At 31.7% G+C, this 21,484-nt stretch overlaps 1 protein-coding gene and 1 long non-coding RNA gene across 3 annotated transcripts; one reads left to right on the forward strand and one right to left on the reverse strand.

Annotated features, from left to right (window-relative positions):
- Window positions 1-13,649: 13,649 nt before the first annotated feature.
- Window positions 13,650-16,214, reverse strand: LOC123888162. Of its 2 annotated transcripts, none has more exons than XR_006801990.1 (4): window positions 15,860-16,214; window positions 15,602-15,735; window positions 15,288-15,498; window positions 13,650-13,846 (listed from the first exon to the last, which is right to left on the reverse strand). It is a non-coding gene; the product is annotated as an uncharacterized LOC123888162 (long non-coding RNA). The 2 variants fall into 2 exon arrangements; XR_006801989.1 differs by lacking the exon at window positions 13,650-13,846 and adding an exon at window positions 13,902-14,166 and having other exon boundaries at window positions 15,860-16,212.
- Window positions 16,215-17,594: 1,380 nt separating this feature from the next.
- Window positions 17,595-20,481, forward strand: LOC123891688 (probable plastid-lipid-associated protein 4, chloroplastic; the record flags this gene model as incomplete). The annotated part of the gene is made up of 6 exons (XM_045941595.1): window positions 17,595-17,861; window positions 17,964-18,077; window positions 19,072-19,170; window positions 19,526-19,600; window positions 19,932-19,999; window positions 20,160-20,481. Coding segments are annotated over 6 exons (696 nt in total), but the record flags the coding sequence as incomplete, so codon positions are not given.
- Between the last annotated feature and the right edge of the window lie 1,003 nt (window positions 20,482-21,484).

Genomic DNA, 21,484 nt, shown 5'->3' on the forward strand with positions numbered 1-21,484 from the left:
TGGAGCAGTAACTTCATGTGTAATGCCTTGATTAGTACAGAAGTTCTCAAATTCTCTTGAGGTATACTCTCCACCACCATATGTTCTTAAGATCTTAATTGATTTCTCACTTTCTTTTTCAATTAATACTTTAAACTTCTTGAACACTTCTAAAGCTTCACTCTTTAACTTCAAAGTGTATAACCAGATCATTCTGCTATATTCATCAACAAATGTAATGACATACTTGCTTCCCCCTAATGAAGCAACTTCAAATGGACCACAGATGTCACTATGAATAACTTGCAATACAGCACTAGCTCTCTTAGGCATTTCAGCTACAAAGGGCTTTCTACTATGCTTACTCTTCACACATATTTCACATATGGACTTTTTTGTCTTGAACTTAGGCAAACCATACACCAATTCCTTAGAATTTAAATCACTGAGACTTCTATAGTTCAAGTGTCCATACCTCTTGTGCCAAAGTGCTTCAATCTCATCAATCACTGTGGTAGACATGCACATCATATCTACACTTGAGATTTTACACCTGTAGGTTCTATTGTTTGACAAGCTGCACATCAAAACCAAGTTCTTCATTTTGTCAAACAGCTTCAGTGCATTGTCCTCCATACTCACAGAGAACCCTCTTTGCACCAATTGACCTAAACTGAGTAGATTGCAATTCATACCAGGGACATATAACACTTCAGAGATGATCACTTTGCCTCCCTTCTTGCTTTTGATCACTATGTTACCAATACCTTCAGCAGCAAGTTTTCTACCATCTGCTAGCTTTATACTAGACCTTTTTCTTGCATCAAAATTGGTTAACCATTCTCTATGTGGTGTCATATGATTTGAACACCCTGAATCAAGAAACCATTCTTCATTCTTCTCACATTCATCTCCTATAGTAGCCATCATCAAGACTGACTTGACATCACTTTCTTCTGCTACATTAGCCTCTTGTTGATCTTTCTTGTACCAACACTCATCTGCAAAGTGGCCAAGCTTCTCATGTAACAGCCCGGGCCCCTTTTCTCCGTATTTAGTAGGCAATCCCGGCTGTCACCTCACGATCTTCTCCACCCCCCCTCTCTAGTGGAGTTTTTGCCTTCCGTGGGAATCGAACCACGTACCCTGGGGTTCAAATACGTGTTCAATCCATTCCCACTACCAATTGGGCTACGTAGCTCAATTGGTAGTGGGAATGGATTGAACACATATTTGAACCCCAGGGTACGTGGTTCGATTCCCACGGAAGGCAAAAACTCCACTAGAGAGGGGGGGTGGAGAAGATCGTGAGGTGACAGCCGGGATTGCCTACTAAATACGTAGAAAAGGGGTCCGGGGGCTGTTACAAAAAATGGATTGAACACGTACTTGAACCCCAGGGTACGTGGTTCGATTCCCATGGAAGGCAAAAACTCTACTAGTGAGGGGGGTAGAGAAGATCGTGAGGTGGCAGCTCCGGGATCGCCATGATGGGGCCCGGGGGCTGTTACAAAAAAGGCGCATTTTTTTTTAACAGCCCCCAGGCCCCATCATGGCGATCCCGGTGCTTTACCTCACGACCTTCTCCACCCCCCTCTCTAGTGGAGTTTTTGCCTTTCGTGGGAATCGAACCATGTACCTTGGGGTTCAAGTACATGCTCAATCCATTCCCACTACCAATTGAGCTACGTAGCCCAATTGGTAATGGGAATGGATTGAACATGTACTTGAACCCCAGGGTACATGGTTCGATTCCCACGAAAGGCAAAAACTCCACTAGAGAGGAGGGTGGAGAAGGTCGTGAGGTAAAGCACCGGGATCGCCATGATGGGGCCCGGGGGCTGTTAAATCTCACAATTGTAGCATTTCACCTTGCTTTTATCAAAGTTCTTCCGTTTTTACCTTTGGCAAAACCTCCTCCTTTAGAAGATTCAGCTTTGTCATCAGTTTTTGAACTCTGATCTTTAAGCCACTTTGGTTTATCTTTGCCTTTCTTTTTGTAATTCTTGCCATTATCTTCTTTCTTGTTGGTTTGAGCTTGCAAGGCTTGTTGATCTTTCTTTTCTGAACCTCTACTGAGGACTTTAATCTCATGTGCTTCCAAAGCACTTTGTAATTCCTCAATTTTCAAAGTAGCTGTATCTTTCACATACTCTATAGCTATTACTACATTATCAAAGTTTGGAGTTAAGGATCTGAGCACTTTCTCTACTACCATTTCATCAGTGACAGTCTCTCCACAATTTTGCATTTGATGAACAAGTGCAAGAAGTTTTGAGAAAAAATCACTTACTTTTTGATCCTCTTCCATCACCATAGACTCATACTGCCTCCTAAAGGCCTGCAATTTCACCTTCTTGACCTTGGTTCCACCATCATGGTAACCCTCAAGTATATCCCAAGCTTCTTTGGACTTAGTTGATTTTGAAATCTTTTCAAAATGCTGTGCATCACAATTCTGCTGGATATAGAATAAAGCCTTGCAGTCTTTTTTCTTGTTTTCTTTGTATGTGTTTCTCTGATCATTAGTTGGATTTGCTCCCAACTCATCGTATCCATTCACCACTACCTCAAGACACTCTTGTGCTCCAAATAAGGACTTCATCACTGCACTCCATCTATCCCAATTCTTTCCATCAAGAATTAGAATGTTTGTACCAAAACCTTGGGTATTCATCTTGAATCTTCAAGAAATCAATCTACACAGCTCACTTTGTGTTTCTCCACTTGATTCCTTCACAATTCACTCTTGTTCCTGTGATTAAACCAGGCTCTTGATGCCAATTGTTGGCGCAACAGAAGCAAAGATTGGCTTGGTTCACCTACACAGCTGCAGGCTTAGCAGGATCAGCAGGCTTGGTTATGCAGGCATAGGCGCGCGCAAGATGCAGGCAAGCTTACATGCACGCAGGCTTGAGCTTGAGCATGCTAGCAGTTTTGCAAAACACTGTGATATGCAAGATGAACAACTTGATTGATTAATTTTGGCTTATGAACAGATTATGAAACTTAGGGAAAATAGAGAATTTTATTCTTCCTTATTGGGCCACAAAAGATTGATTACAAATGAATGCACTAATTGCATTTATAGGGTAGCTTGTTTAACAAGCAAGCTTATCCCTAGGCCTAACCAATTCCCTAACTAACCTAGTTAGTTACTAACAAACTTTTAACTAACAAGTTGGTTGTAACTAACTCTAACAACATCTAACAAACTGATATTCAAGATGAATTAGCACTTCTTAACAGTTTGCGGTGGTGCACGGCGAATTCGCGACGAAGGAGGTGGTTGCGGCGGTGTGTGGCGGAAACCTCTCCTTCTTTTCTTTCCTCTGCTTGTTCTATTTGTTCTGATTTATGTTCCTTGATTTTGATTTTGTTTGATGTTTTTTATGTGAGTGAATGGTTTGTTCTGTTTGTTCTGTTTTGTATGAATAGTACCGTTGGAAGATATTTCCCGCGTGGGAATCAAGACTCAATTTTTTCTCTCTCTTTTTCTTGATTTATAACCGTTATATACATATATATATATATATATATATATATATTGTATCTCACTATTTGTTCCTCACTTCATTCAATTTTTCTCTCACTTCACTCACTTACTCTCATCTCACCGTTTACTCTCACTCACTTCACTTACTCTGCTGCGTTTTATTACTCTCACTCACTGTTTACTCGTTGCTTCTCTTGGAACTCACTTTCTCTCCGTGCTCCGGGGAGTTTTGCTTACTCTGCCTGCGCCACTCACTTTCTCTCCGTGCTCCGGGGGGTTTCGCTTACTCTGCTTGCACCACTCACTTTCTCTCCGTGCATTTTCTCTTACTCTGCCTGCGCCACTCACTTTCTTCCCAACCCATCAAAATGGAATTCTCGCACAAAAAAAGTGGATTATTCAAAACAAAGTCTCTTCTTGCCAAAAGAAATTGTGGCAACAAGAGAAAAAGGGTGTCTATTAGTGTTGTTGCAAAGAGAGTTAAAATCGATCAGTCCATGGAAAAAGAACAAAGTTTTAATGCAAGTGATCATGATGACATTATTTCATTGGTGCAAATTCCTTGCAACAAAAGGTTAATGGATACTTTCACCGAAGATCCTCAAGTGAAGAAAACTTTGGCTAATTGGAGGGAAATGAAGAAGGGTGGTAAAACTCCGAGAGAAATCGCACGACTCAAAATTGAGCAAATTCAAAATACGGCTCGTTTGAAGGAAAGTTTCGAGTCAATGTCTGATTTTCACAAAATAATTGGAAGAGGATTTTGGTGTTACAAGTGTAATTGTGACAGTTCTCTATGTAATCTTAAATAGGTTTGTTAGCTTATGCTATAAAACATTATTTTTCCATGTTTTAGTGGATATCATTTCTTCTGCATTGTGTCATAAACCCATTTAATATGTGTACATGACAATCCCACCTGGTGTTCCTCTCACAAAACCTAATCAAGCTTGTAAACTGGTCAAGTCTTTATATGGTCTCAAACAAGCTAGTAGGCAATGGAATGAAAATTGACAAAGTTTCTAATTTCTATTGGACCTTCAATTCCTTCAAGCCTCTTCAGATCATTCCCTTTTCACCAGACAAACACCTTCATCATTTCTCATTCTCCTTGTATATGTTGATGATGTTATTATTACTGGTAATTCCCTTACTGAAATTAACTCTATCAAGTCTGCCTTACATCACACTTTCAAAATCAAGGATTTGGGAACCTTAAAATACTTTCTTGGCTTGGAAGTTGCTCACTCCAAATCTGGTATTTCCTTATGCCAACGTAAGTATTGTCTTGACTTGATCACTGATGTTGGGATGCTTGGTTCTAAACCTGTGAATACACCTTCTGACCCTGCATTGAAGCTTCACCATGATTCTAGTTCTGCTTATGCAGGTGTGTCTGCATATCGACGATTAGTGGGTCGTCTGCTTTATTTAAATGACCATTGCTTATTGTGAAATTTGAATCAGAATGTATAATGATAAAATAAATGATCATTGCTCTGTTTCCTTTTATTCTTTTGAAGCAGAATAATGATAGAAAGATCAATTTTGTTGTTAATTTAATTATGATAATAATGTCAAAACAATGCTAGAAAAGGATTGATATGAGTGTGTCATGTGTACATTAAACCCTAAAAAAAAGTCCAAATAATATAATATATAATATATAATATATAATATATTAGTTAAATTTCACATCAATATCCTCCGAATAAAATAAATATAGAACCTAGTATATATTATAAATAAAAAATATGTCTCTGTATTAATATATGAACAAACATACGGTTCCTATAATAATATATTTTTTTGGTATTCGTTTATCAAAAATATATACTTTTTGGTATTTACCATCTTGTTCTTAGGGGAAGAATTCTCTGATAATTAATAGTTCGACCGCCATGTGCATATATATCCCCAAATAATACATGTGCAAAATTCTCACATAAATAAAAAAATAGATCATATATAAATAACAAAATAAAAAGAACACAGGCCACATAAAAATACAAAAAAAAAAAAAAAATAGGTCTATGTATTAATATATGAGTAAAAGTATAAAATCCCGTATAAATGTCTTAAAATAAAAGTATATAACCACGATAAAAAATATAAAAAATAAAATAGATAAAAAAAATAGGAAAATTAATTAAAAAAAAATAGGAGAATGTCTTAAAATCCTGTATAAATGTCTTAAAATAATTGTTCTATTTTCCTCCTTTTTTTTTTGAACAATTCTCTTCCTCCTCTTTATTATTGGTCTTCTCTTTTTCTTTTTTTTTTGGGTACAAATTATTGGTCTTCTCTAAATAAATAACAAATTAATACAGAAAATAATCTTAACGTAATCAAATAAATTTAATCCACTCTAGGAAAAGAATATCATTGATCCCGTCAAGTTCTATCGCAACCAACTTGGTCTTAATGCATTCCTTTCATAGTCTTTCTATACATTTGCAAATAAAATATAATAAATGATTAAATCCAATATAAAACATTGCTTTGGATATTTTTACGGTACAATAAATATAATAAAATTAATGTTTGCAATAAAAAGAATATTGCTTAACGATGTGAATTTTCTGTACAACTATTAATAGAAGGTTGCATCCCCTATTTCGTTATAGAATGTTTTTAATAACGTCCGATTTTGCATATTATTAGTATTAATGGTACAACTATATATCATCAATTGTCTATGTAGAATTTGAATTTTTGGTTTCTCATGTGAATTAATTGTCAAAGCCATATGAGAAGAGAAACCTTTTGGACATGCCATGTGTAGAAAATTCTTTGAAAAAAAGGACTCAAATCACGGGTAAAAATGTGTTTGTAAATTCTTTTTCCCATGAAACTTATTAAAACACAAAAATTCATATTTTAAATTATTCTATTTTACTTTTCTTAATAAGTATGAATTTTTTTATTTATTTATAATATAAAACGAAGGAAATTTTTAATACTACTATGAATTCTTTTTCTCAAATTTAACTTCCTGTTTATCCACTACTTTTTTGTTTTTACTGATTATATACAGTACCTTCTTACTAAATCTCTTTTTTAAATACTTTTTCTTTCGTCATTGTAGTATTTTCTTACCAAATATATTTTTTAATCAATCCTTACCAAATGTTTTGATATGAGTGTGTCATCTGTAATCAATAGCAATATTATTACTGAAAAGAGAAAATATAAAACAAATTACTTGTTTGAACTAAGGATTAAAAAACAAATCATAAAATACTGTAATCAATATAAAATATATTCTTAAATTATATCTCTAAATAAAAAACAAATCATAAACTATTCTAAACAGAAACAAATTTTGTTTTTGACAATAAACAAAAGAAAAAAAAATTAAATCCTAATGAAATCCTATTGAGTTAGTCTATAGGTAAACCTTGACATTCAAACTTGATACTCAGGACTTAGTGGTTGTTTGTTTAGTACAATAATTATATAAAATAAATAGCTGTTTCGGACGTTGTTGTAGGCTTGTTTTTGAAGAGGGTTTAGCTCCAAAAACTTCTGAGCATTCCACCAATACTTAGAGGAATAATTACATGGTTGAAGATTAGTGCTTTGTGCTTGGCAAGCATTGATGCCAAATGATCTATAGTGAGCTTCAAAGGGTGCATCATTCCAGTTAATTGGAACTCCATTAGAGCCCCATGGATTAGTCCATATTGTTGCATAAACCTTCATTGCTTGTGTTCGATAACTTCCTCCTTTATCTTTGCTATTCTTGAACACTCTTATAGGTGTGCCATCCACAAAAAATCTGAAACATTTCATATAACAAACTAATATTTAGATTTGCAAACTAAGATCTTCAATTATTTTCATATAAAAAAAGTACATACAATTATTAAGGATCTTCAATTTGATTTCAAAAGGTCATCTCAACTATTTTTGGAAAATTCATTATATCTAATAGTCTGATTGGTAGGGTTTTAAAGGCTAATATTTTAAAATATATTTGATATTTTAAAAATAAATAAAATCAGAGAACAATATGATGAATAATTGTATAATATTTCAATTGCAGTTAATTAATTTTAAAAAATATTTTATAGTGCCAATAATTTAAAAGAGAAAAGTAAGCCCTCTCCACCTTTCTAAAATATTTCAATCCAAACATACGTACCTAATATTTTATACATATTTTTCAATCACAAAAATATGGTTTAATCTAACTTATTTAAAGGAGAATATTAAGTTAAAATGTCAAATTAATCACATGGGGTTTATAAATTCTATTTAAGCCTAATATCATCCTAATGTGAAATTTTGAGTTTTTTCAAATCCTTACAAAAAAGATAAAAAATAATAATTCTACAGGAACAAAAAATAATACAAGGCAAGAAAAAAAGAGAAGAATAATGAGAATATTGTTACATACACTATGTGTTTTTCATTCAAAAGAAGTGTGTAATCATGAAAATCTTGCCCATTAATATAAATGTTTGTGTGCAATATAGGAGGTTGATTAAGATTGCCACCTAAAAATTCAAAGTCAATTTCATCTCGAGTAGGCCCGGTATCAGAAATCAACTGCAACAAATAGAAATTGAGAAGCAATAATAAAATTATTTATGTTTAAAGTGTAAACTAATACTACGAATTAAAATAAATTCATATATATATATATATATATATATATATATATATATATATATATATATATATATATATATATATATACGTGCAAAAATAAAATCACAATAATATTGATATATAAGAAAAAGTACATAAAAGGTAGTGATCACGGCAGTTGAATCCTTTTTAGGCAACTTAATTCTCATGCTGAACCATCCGGAACCATAGCTTTGAACATATTGAAAACCAGAACCTAAGATTAAAACAATTGTTAGAAATTTTTTGTTAAATAATGTTATTGCTTAAAATCACTAGAAAAAGTTAAAATAACAACGTAAATTAGAGACAGAACAATTATATTATTCATCAAATTTAGCGTCGCTAACACTCGAGCGAAGATATTTAGAAATTTTTTTCTTCAAGTGTTTGTCACTATTCTAACTTTTTTAATAGATAAAATGTGTATGTATAATGAACTATGCATGTCATACCGGAGTTTTGATCCAACGTGAGTTGAACTTCCCGTCTTTGATTGAGAATTCGCATATTTTGTTGTCCCCAAAGAGAAATATAATTTTGCTCGAATGGACAATCAACACTTTTGACGTGTGATAGAACAAGAATGAAAAACAACAAAAGAAAAGCTTGACGAGAAAAATTCATAGTGTTTCTTTTTAAAAATAATATGTGAAATTGTTTAATTGAGTCTTATTACAAGACACGAATACGTGAAAAATTCATAGTGTTTCGTTTCTTTTTATATATAGAGAGGACACGATAAGACAGACACGACTGGACAAAAAATACGATAGAGACAAAAAATAGTATAAGAAGTTGGATAGAGATATTACATTATCCGATGATGTGTTTGACGCAAACATGATAAGAAACATGTGTTATGTGTCATCAAATATTTGATTGAGAAAAAATATGATAAAAGATTTTACCGTGTCACTATATCAAAAAAAATAAAAAAATTACCATGCCTCTTATCTTACCCACCAAATAAGTCCTAATGTTTGATAAGTCAGCATATGTAATATATTTTTATTATCAAGTAGTCTGGTCAACATATATAATATAATATTATAATAACTTAATATTGAAGTTTATCATGTGCCGCCTCTTTTAGTTAAAATTTCATCCTTGATAAAAGCTCGATTAAAACAAACAAAATATATGATTAGAAAATAATTTATATAATTAAGCACACACATATCGGTAATCTCATTATTATAGTACATTATTAGAACTATATGCCCTTGCGTCAAAAAAAGAACTATATGCTCTTATAAAATTGCTAAAAAAATTTGAAACTAATTAATAAAATTAAAATATATATTAGAACTATACCAACTAATAATCCCTTACCAAAAAAATACGAACTAATAATCCAGCTCAATATTATTATCCCAATTCCTAATAGGCTATAAAATATTACGGATATGTTTGGATTTACTAATTTTTAAGTTTATGAAAAATATTTTATGCAAATAAATAATGTTTTATGTTAATTCGTAAATTCTCGCTGACGAAAATTGTATTTTAATAAATTGTACTTTCATAAACTATTTTGATAAACTTATGAATAATACATAAAAATTTATTTATGTGGATAAATATGTTTTCCAAATGCTCTACAATGATAAACTCCATAATTAAATGTTATAATTGCTACTACCTCCGTCCCAAAATAATGGTCTTTTATGCATACCAATGCATAATTTGAATCATTAATATCTTTAGTTTTCTTTTATGAAAAATTATAAAAATTTAATATTGCGAAAATATTCATTGAGACAAATCAAACAATATTATATTTGCTAATATTTGTCTTTATACATTAGTAAAAAAATACGGTAAAAAATAAATATCAACAGTCAACAGGGACAATTCTTTTGGGACGGAGGGAATATTTGCTATAACCAGTGACAACAACGGGTACCAACAATCCTCTTCATCTACCAATCCATCCCCTGTTGAAACTTGCAACAACAAAAGAGTATTCATTTTTGATATTAGACCATCTCTAATGGTGTAGTACTTATGATACTTATTAGGTATTACCATTGGAGTACCACTCATTTGAGTACCTATTAGGTATCGCTTCTAGAATAAGAACTCTCTCTCTCTTCTTGAACCCACTTTATTTTTCATTAAAATATTTTTTTCATGGGACCCATTTTATTTTATATATTCAATTTGAATTAATGGATATTTACACAAAAACATTTTTTTTGGTACATCACAAAAACACAATTTTTGAATAGGCGTACTCATCTTCATCTTCAAAATTAATTGTTTTTTTGGTACATCACAAAATTAATTGTTTTTAAAATTATGTAATGTTATTTTAAATTATATTTTAATTATGTAATTCTTAAAACTTGGCAATATTATTTTAAATTAAATTTTGAATTTTAATTATTTTTTCGAATTATAAAAATAAAATAGTACATACTAATTTTGTAATTTTATCATTCAATCAATTTATATTATAAAATAGATAATTAAATAATAAGTTATTGTAATGATGTGGAGTTATTGATGAGACCTATTTTAGAACTTTTTAAGAAGTGTTAGGTTGGAAGGGTTGAGTACATATTAGGTACTATTATTAAAAAATAATAAATTAGTGACGTGTCCATGTGAGACAAATTTAAGTACTCAAATTTGGAGTTCTCAATTAGATTTCAACTGTGAGATTAGGGATGGCAATTGGACTCATACCCAATGGGTATCCGCAAAAAATACCCACAATGGATAGGGTAAAAACCCGCATTTTAGGTACGGGAACGAGTATGGGTAATTACTCGCAAAAATGAACGGGTATGAGTGCGGGTACGGGTACCTTAGTACCCACCCCGCCCCATACCCATATAGTTTATATTTATTTATTTTATTTATATTATTATATAATAATATATGTATATCAATTTTTAAAAAATACAATATTAAACTATTACACATTTTTAATAAAAATATTTATTTATAATATAGCGCAAACACGATATGAGTATGTCAATAAGGATATGAACTTTATCACGAGATTAGTAATAATTTTGTTTATGATTTTCATGAGTCAACACTAAAATCTCTGAATTTTTATTAATTTTATTAAAATGATATGATATTTTATAATTGATCAATTTATTTTTAGCAAAAATGCGGGTAACGGGTACGAGTATGGGTACTTATACCCATAGGGTATGGACATGGGTACAAAGATTGTTACCCACGCGGATATGAGGATGCGTACGTGTATTTTTTCAAACTGCGGGTATGAGAATGGATACTATAGTACCCTGCCCATTGTCATCCCTATGTGAGATGTTTAAAGCTTCATTAACTGCTAATGCTTCCCTATGAGATTTGAAGTGAGCCAACAATTAATTTTAATGGTGCCTAAATTTATTTCATCTAAATTAATTCTAGAAGTCACACAAGTGTGCATTCAACTTTAACTAGTATCCGGACCCGTGCCAAGCACGGGTAAAATAAAAGTACAAAAATAACATTTTAATATTAAAATTTTCAAAATTCTCAAATAAAAAGAATATAAATATAGGATATCGTATTAATATATGAATATAAATATAAATCCGGGGTAAATCTCAATGTAAAAATATAGACTCGTGTGTAAATTTTTTTTTTTAAAAAAAAAACCCAAACAAACAAAAAAAAAGTTAAATTCGATAGTAAAATAAATATGAAACAAAAATCCTAAAAAAATTATCATAATATATCTTATATTAGTTAATTTTCACATCAATATCCTTCGAATAAAATAAATATAGAACCTAGTATATATTAGGTTTAATTAGTTTTTTGGTCCCTTAAAGATATTTTAGGTTTTATAATGGTCCCTTAAAGAAAAAAAGGTCTGAATTGGTCCCTTAAAGATATCTCCGTTTGCCAAATTGGTCCCTTCCGTCAGTTTTTTGAAAAAAACGTTAACTTTTGCACATGTGGCAAAAGGAAGAGATCCTCTACTTTTTCCAGGAACTGCATCCTACCTTTCAACTGTTTTGATCCGTCAGATTAATCCAACCACCAATATTTCGACACAGATCTCACCTTCTTCATCCCTTCTAGAAAATAGTGAGGCAGAGAACCAGAAAATAAAACACGCGCCACCATTCTTACAACACCAAACCTTAATCACCTCTCACCTTTCTTCATCTCTACCATAAGACTTTACTTTTCAACAACAACCACCATTGTAACAACAAATCACGACCATCTTAAACCATTCACTCACATAAAAAACCATCAAACAAAATCAAAATCAAAGAACATAAATCAGAACAAACAGAACAAGCAAGAAGAAGCAGAGGAAAGAGAAGAAGAAGAGGTTTCCGCCGCAACCACCCCTCCTCCGTCGCGAATCCGCCGTGCACCACCGCAAATAGAACGCAATCTCTCAACGCCAGATTTTCATCGCTGCTGTTGTTGGGGGGAGGGAAGATGAAATGGAAAAATAGAGAGGATGGAGAGCCAGAAAGAAAGCTGAGAGAAAGGCGTGAAATTTTTTGTCGTTGCAATTTTTTTTTTCCAAATCTCAGTTAATGGAATGATGTGCAAATTTGGGAATGATGTGTAAATTTGGGAATGGTGGATTTTGTTGTTGTTGATTTTTTTTGTTAATGAATTTTTGAGTTGTTTTGTGATTTTTTTGATTTTTTTTTCTTCTAGATTTTGTTGATGATGATTTTTCTGGATTTTTTATGAATTGAATGAAGATGGTGATGAAGTTGAAGAAGGAGAAGAGGGAATGAAGTGTTTGTGCTTCATTATTAGCTATCATAGATTTGCAAGATCTAAAGGTATAGATTTTAAGTAAAAGATCAAATGGTGATAATTAGAATTTTTAATGAGGTTTATGGTGCACCACTTTCAATGTTGGTCCACCTAATACATTTGTGGTTGATAAATTAACGGAATGGACCAAAATGATTAACGGAGATGTCTTTAAGGGACCATTCTGGACTTTTTTTTCTTTAAGGGACCATTGTGAAACCTAAAATATCTTTAAGGGACCAAATAACTAATTAAGTCTATATATTATAAATAAAAAATATGTCTTTGTATTAATATATGAACAAACATACGGTTCCTATAATAATATATTTTTTTGGTATTCGTTTATCAAAAATATATACTTTTTGGTATTTACCATCTTGTTCTTAGGGGAAGAATTCTCTGATAATTAATAGTTCGACCGCCATGTGCATATATATCCCCAAATAATACATGTGCAAAATTCTCACATAAATAAAAAAATAGATCATATATAAATAATAAAATAAAAGGAACACAGGCCACATAAAAATACAAAAAAATAGGTCTATGTATTAATATATGAGTAAAAGTATAAAATCCCGTACAAATGTCTTAAAATAAAAGTATATAACCACGATAAAAAATATAGCAAATAAAATAGATAAAAAAAATAGGAAAATTAATTAAAAAAAATAGGAGAATGTCTTAAAATCCCGTATAAATGTCTTAAAATAATTGTACTATTTTCCTCCTTTTTTTTTTTTTTAACAATTCTCTTCCTCCTCTTTATTATTGGTCTTCTCTTTTTCTTTTTTTTTTTGGTACAAATTATTGGTCTTCTCTAAATAAATAAAAAATTAATACAGAAAATAATCTTAACCTAATTAAATAAATTTAATCCACTCTAAGAAAAGAATATCATTGATCCCGTCAAGTTCTATCGCAACCAACTTGGCATTAATTCATTCCTTTCATAGTCTTTCTATACATCTGCAAATAAAATATAATAAATGATTAAATCCAATATAAAACATTACTTTGGATATTTTTACGGTACAATAAATATAATAAAATTTATAACACCCCAACTAAAATGTCTAGAATATTTAGTCGGAATATACATAATTGAATCCGAGTACATTAAATTACAGAATGGCTTCTAATTATAAAAATTCACAGCGGAAGGAAACTAATGGAAACAACATATTAATACAAAAACAAGGAAGAAGACAATTCTTCTCATCGGGTAATCCAAGCTCAGTCTCGACCAACAGTTCCCACCTGGTCCTTGCTCTAGTAAACCTGACTATCTTAAAAAAAAACATAAATGGAGTGGGTTGAGACTACTAAGCCTCAGTGAGCTCCTACTACCCAACTACTGGTGACTACACCGGGTAATTGAAACTAATAGTTTCTATTCTTGTCTTAAACCTTAATGCATAATTTTGATAATTCATCAGTTGATCATTTATAATTCATATTCATTAAAGAATAGCATAAACATACATAAAGGTGTAACAAACAATTATTATCTTGGCTCATTTTACATAGACAACATGAGGTGAGTTAGGCTCAGGAGGTCTATCTAGTCGGTCAAATTCCCTATCGGGATCACAACTTAACATTTTATTCGTAAATGTGGTACAAAGGCCACTGAAACATTTCATTCCGAAATATGGCACAAGGCCCATAATCAATTCCATAAAATCAACTGATTTAATTCTAATAATCTTAACTTAATGGATTCCTAATAATGTACAGGAATCACCTAATCACCTAATCATGAGTTGTTATCCTACCCGTGCATATCCCGATCCAAGGGAACTTAATCATTACTTAAATAACACTATGTTCTTGTATGATTTCACCTATGGCTCATGGTTCGTAATCATTGGGGAACTCATTGCTAACTAACTAATCAGCCCCTTTATTAAGTATTTTCAATAATTCATAGGTGTTTCGATCAAGATAAGATTACATTTAAGAATTGCAAACATTATGTAAAATAATTTAATGACCAATTGGAACTTAAAAACGAGTGTTTGTTCAGTAATAAAAGTAGTAAGAATTCATTCTCAAGTCAAACTCGGAAACATGACTCGTGAACGGATCCAGTCAGTTGTAAAATCAACACCTACAGTCCAATTCATCATTGACACAACTTACATGCTCTTAAACATAATTTTAACGCATTAATGAGCTTTGGGTTTAAGCATCATCACAAAATACCTAATCTAAAATTCACATAATAAGCAATGGGGAAGGGTTAGCTTATTTATGTATAATTCATGCTCATCAATAAGGTTTGATGGACATTAGGAGTACAATGGGAATGCTAATACTCCAAAGTAATGTATCTATGACTTAAATACTAATGGCTCTACTTAATGGCCAATTAAATAATGTATTGCTAATACCTAAAGGAACCCACCTGAGTTTGATAGCGATTCCAAACCGTTTCTCATGCTTATAATCATCCGTTTGTGCCGCTCAAAATGCAAATCCGTAGTCCATAAAACACCAAAAAACCAGATTTTCTGCACAAACTCTGCTATTGACTTCCAACTTCAAAAATGTCTATCGACCTCATTGTTCGACGAACAATTATGCAACCGGTACCACAACGACCGTATTTGAGTTAGCTATCCATAGAAACAAACGGAATTTCAATCGGAATTACGGTTTATTAGATATGACTTGATTACTGAAGACAGGTCCAGACGAAAAATTGCAGAATTTACTTACCTTAAAGTGCCAATAACACCCAAGAGACTTAAAAGCTAGCTATGAGCTCTTCCAACTCCTCCGACCCATTAATAGCTCTCTAATCCTTACTTCTGACCTTCTCTTGCAACAATACTACTCTTCCACCAAACCCACTGGTTTTGACAAGGGAAAACATGCATTCAAATCAATTTATTGAATTATTAAAGAAATTGGGGCTTAGGGTTGAGAGATTTGCGTGAGATTGGGATGAAGGAGGTGAAAAATAGAAGACCTTACCTTGTTCCACTTGAGCTTAGGAACCTAAGAAGTGAATTGCATGGTAGATTTGGGATTAATTTGAGGTTGAGAAGAAAATGGGTTGAAGGCAATTGTTGTTGTTGTTGTTGTTGTTGCTGCTGCGTGGAGGGTAAGGAGAGTAGGGAGAGAGGTTGCTGATTTATTTTTATTTTTTAGAAGTAATCATGCAAGATTGTGAATCAAATGAAGTGAGGATGAATTTCTTGATGCTCCATGGTGAGTCTCATGAGAAGAAGAGGAAGTGGGAAGAGTTTTACTGACTTTTTTTGTTTTCTCTCTTTCCAATTTCACTTAAACAGCCAAAAATCATTTTACACATTTGTCTCTCAGCTTGTCATAACTACTAATTGTACCCCTTTTTCTTAACACCAAACATACTTGTATTTTTCCTTAATAATTTCTTCTGATTCATCCAATAAACCTCATTCTTATTTCAATTTGGGGTTTCTAATTAATACTATTATTATTAATTAGAGTTGGGTCGTTACAAGCTATATGATGATGGACTTCAACTCTGGCAGCTCTAGAGTACTACTAGGATTCATTAAGCAGCTCTAAAGCATGACCGTCCTCGTGCATCTTAAATATTATCGTTAGAGAAATTTTTTGGGAGATAATATATAGAAAAGATAATGTATTATTTCTCTTCATTTTTTTATATTAATTATGTTTGACTCTTAATGTGTTAAAAATATAATTTACTTAAAATTTTAATTTGCAATATAATATTCTTATATGTTATGATCTCATTCTATTGTTTCTTTTGAAGGTATTAACTATGTATCTATTGTCAACATGAAACACTGTCGTTAAGAGCTTTAATATGTAGTACTAACTTTATGATTATTTTGTAATAGATAATTTTTAAGAGATTCATATTAAACATAATGTATTTTTTTTTAATGTGAGCCACATTTTTTAGATTTAATTTTTCCATTTATTTTACTTTAGTAGTTTTTTTTCTTTTTGTAATTAGCCTTCCTTTGTTGAATATGAATTATAATTATTATTACTAAACCTAATTAAATTCAAATATATGAAATTAACATCCAAACTTATATATTGGCGACAAAAATATTCAAGTTTATATTATAATAAAAATAAACTAAATATTCAAGCAAATATTATTTTCCACCAAGTGAATATGTGAGAAGAGACTTAAAAAAAAAGAGAGAGAAGTAAGTAGAAAAGCTATATGCAGTAACTTAAATTGCATGGAAGGGAGTAAGCGTTTATGCTATTTTATACGTAATTTTCAAAAAACGAGATTATGTGATAAAAAAAAAACATGTATGTATGCATTCCTCCAACTCTTATTGAAAAAATAAAATAAAGGATACATCAAGAATATAAAACGCAGAGTGATATGTGACTATACAATTGCAACTCATATAAAGAAAGCTAAAATCTCATACGACTACACCATTAAAATAGAATATGATGCATCCCTTCAAACTTATAAGATATTATCAAAGGTCTATTACATTAAAATAATATAAACAAAACTACGATATAAATCAATAAAAAAATTTAATATTTTAAAAAAATTTATACATATGTAATATTAAATATAATCATATTTTAAATTATTATATATTTAATTATATATGATTATACTTAATTATTATCAACTATGTATGGTTTACCCCTAGTTAATATAGTAACGTATTATTTCTATTATGGGTATTATTTGTCTTCTTAAGTATAACCATAATGTAGAATTGATTCCAATCCATCACAACTAAATCTTGTTTTCGCACCCCCACCACCAAAATTCAACACCACCCACATCATATTACCATCATCATCCGTAGCTAATTCTAAGAAATGGAAGAACATGGTTTCATTCTTCCAAGGTTTTTCCACTGGTGGTGGCAGAGGAAGGGATATCCAGAGCCTCAAAGTTGAGCTCTATGAAACAATTTCACCACTTGACCGTGGCGCCGAGGCTAGTCTTGAAGATCAACAACGTGTGGACAAGGTTAAAGTTACTCTTGCATAATAATTTATGTTTATGTGGCTTTGTTTCACTGTCTTTTATGGTTTTTTAGTTTATGGTTGATTGTGTGTGGTTCTTGTCTAGATTGCTTGTAAACTTGAGGCTGTGAATTGTGTTAAGGAGCCTCTTAACTCTGATTTGCTCAATGGAAAATGGGAGCTTTTATATACAACTTCTCAATCAATTTTGCAAACACAGGTTTGTCTCTAGAGCTTTTATATGCACTATTCTGGAATTAGATGACACTGTATCACAAATGATCAAGACAATTTTGTTTGAAGTTTAATTATCATCCTCATCAAAATGTGGTAATTAGAACCCAACAACGTTTAGATGATATGACGCGAGTCTCTTTTAGGTTAACCAAGGTTCTGGGTTAGAGTGTTAAAACTCTTAGGGAGAGTTTGCTTCTCATTTGGGTCCCACAAGACTCGAGAGATTAGGTTTTGCAGTTGTGCGCAAAGATACCTGATTTACGCCAAAAAATAATGTGGTAATTAGTAGTACATGGTATAATGATTCTAGACCACTCCCCTTTGTTCTTTTGATAACAAAATAGACTCAAGTTTCGGGTCTAACTCGATCAACCCCCTAAAATAGACTTCTAAGACAAGGATTGTCCAGCTTTATAGGTTTTATCTTAAGTCATATATCTCTATGGAGAGCATTGAGTCTTTCTCAATATATAACCACTCTTTATTGTGGTCTAAGATTAGGATAGTTCATGGTTCGGAAGAAAAAACAAACTTTCCTCGATAAAACTTAACTGACATTGAATGGTTGATTGGTTATGTGTTTGTTTGAGTGTGTTTTCAAACCAAACTGAAACTGCCGTTACATAAAACTGAACCCTAAGTTTTTTAACTAAACTGATTCTTTATGAACCACATTGTGCCAAATTACTTTTTTTAACTATATTATGACTGATAAATAAATAGATACTTGGAGTGAAATTTTAATGATTGAGAATTGGGGTATAGATTAAGTCATAACTCATAACAATAATGCGAGTCAATTTTGCTTGACTTACATTCCTTGATTACCTGATCTCAATTCAAACAAAGAATTATACATAGATTCTAATTCCCTTTTTGTTGTTTTAATTATAACATGATTGATTTTGCAATATGGTTCTATATTATGTTCATTTCCCTCGGTAAAATGATAATTAATTGGCGTTAAACTATCCTAGAGACCGAAATTCCTGCGACCAATTGGAAAGATCTACCAGGCAATTAATGCAGATACATTGAGAGCTCAGAATATAGAAACTTGGCCATTCTACAACCAGGTACTAAAATTTTGGACATCTGTTTACATTGCGTAAATTTATGCCATTGAAACGAGAATAAAAATCTGTCTTTGATGAGTTTTTCAATAGAAGAATTCAAGAAACTTTGCTGTTGGCGAATTTTAGTTTTTCAACTTATGCTATGATTATGAGATGGGCATGAGCACGAAGTAAGTAAGTAGCAATATCTTGTGGTAACATGGTGTTTTGAAGATCATTTTCAAGCTTTTTAATAATTCAAGTCCTAGTTAGGTGCTAAACGCCATTCAAAAAAGTTAGCTGCTAAATGTATAAGTAAATGAATCTTAATAATATTCTGTAATCTGCATCCCTCAAGTTTCCACTATTGTTGTAGGCCACTGCCAATTTAGTGCCACTTAACTCAAGAAAGGTAGCTGTCAAGTTTGACTTCTTCAAGATTGCTAGTCTGGTATGTTCATAAATTCAAGTTTTACTTTAAAATTTCATATTTAGCCTATTTGTCATATTTTACAGATGACCATAAATTCAAGTATTCAATCACAAATCCGCGCATTCATGTAGCTATAACATCAATGACCGTAACTGTTGTATCAAGATCTGACGGTGCAGAAAGCAAGTAGATTTTGTTAAAACTATAAAGTATCGAGCTTGACACCAGAACCGTTTGGTCTTGATCTAACGGCTACCGATATGCTGAGTATGAGATTTGTGACTAAAGACGTTCCAACTACATGAAGAATACGTTTTCCTGACAAATGAGTGTACAATGCTAATTACAGATACCTATAAAATCACCCGGATCTGGTCGCGGTCAATTGGAAATTACTTATTTGGATGAAGATTTAAGGTGAGTTTGGTCAAACACAATATATATGCATATACATTATACAAGAACAAAGTAGTACATAGTACCTTTCATCAATAATGCATTATTAATAACAAGTGACCAGGGTTAGAATTCCATTCTGATTAAATATTAATTTCTTTCTTGTGCCGAAACTTGACAGAATATCCAGAGGTAATAGAGGCAACTTGTTTATTTTGAAAATGGTAGATCCATCCTACAGAGTCCCTCTTTGAAGTGTGTTCTCCAAGAATTGCTCCTGGTAGTAGTAGTGGATGTCTTCAACTTACACTTCTCTACATGAACTTATATGCAACCAACATTCAAGTCAAGAAACAAAGGTTCACTTTGTCTAGAATTTGAATTTCTGTCCTTTTATGCTATATCAAACAAACCGAAAAGTCGAGGCCCCTTGTTTCTTGTGAAACGGAGGGGGTACACGCCCCCCTCTAAAATCTTTAGCTTATAAATTTCGATTTCGCATACACATTGTCAGCCCATTGCATATATAGGGACGATGTGTAGCGCTCAACTGGTTTGAACTAAGGATTAAAAAACAAATCATAAAATACTGTAATCAATATAAAATATATTCTTAAATTATATCTCTAAATAAAAAACAAATCATAAACTATTCTAAACAGAAACAATTTTTTTTTTTGACAATAAACAGAAGAAAAAAAAATTAAATCCTAATGAAATCCTATTGAGTTAGTCTATAGGTAAACCTTGACACTCAAACATGATACTCAGGACTTAGTGGTTGTTTGTTTAGTACAATAATTATAAAATAAATATCTGTTTCGGACGTTGTTGTAGGCTTGTTTTTGAAGAGGGTTTAGCTCCAAAAACTTCTGAGCATTCCACCAATACTTAGAGGAATAATTACATGGTTGAAGATTAGTGCTTTGTGCTTGGCAAGCATTGATGCCAAATGATCTATAGTGAGCTTCAAAGGGTGCATCATTCCAGTTAATTGGAACTCCATTAGAGCCCCATGGATTAGTCCATATTGTTGCATAAACCTTCATTGCTTGTGTTCGATAACTTCCTCCTTTATCTTTGCTATTCTTGAACACTCTTATAGGTGTGCCATCCACAAAAAATCTGAAACATTTCATATAACAAACTAATATTTAGATTTGCAAACTAAGATCTTCAATTATTTTCATATAAAAAAAGTACATACAATTATTAAGGATCTTCAATTTGATTTCAAAAGGTCATCTCAACTATTTTTGGAAAATTCATTATATCTAATAGTCTGATTGGTAGGGTTTTAAAGGCTAAGTCCATATTTTAAAATATATTTGATATTTAAAAAATAAATAAAATCAGAGAACAATATGATGAATAATTGTATAATATTTCAATTGCAGTTAATTAATTTTTTAAAATATTTTATAGTGCCAATAATTTAAAAGAGAAAAGTAAGCCCTCTCCACCTTTCTAAAATATTTCAATCCAAACATACGTACCTAATATTTT

Source organism: Trifolium pratense, linkage group LG6 (assembly GCF_020283565.1).
Source record: "Trifolium pratense cultivar HEN17-A07 linkage group LG6, ARS_RC_1.1, whole genome shotgun sequence".
In the NCBI taxonomy this organism is placed as follows: Eukaryota; Viridiplantae; Streptophyta; class Magnoliopsida; order Fabales; family Fabaceae; genus Trifolium; species Trifolium pratense.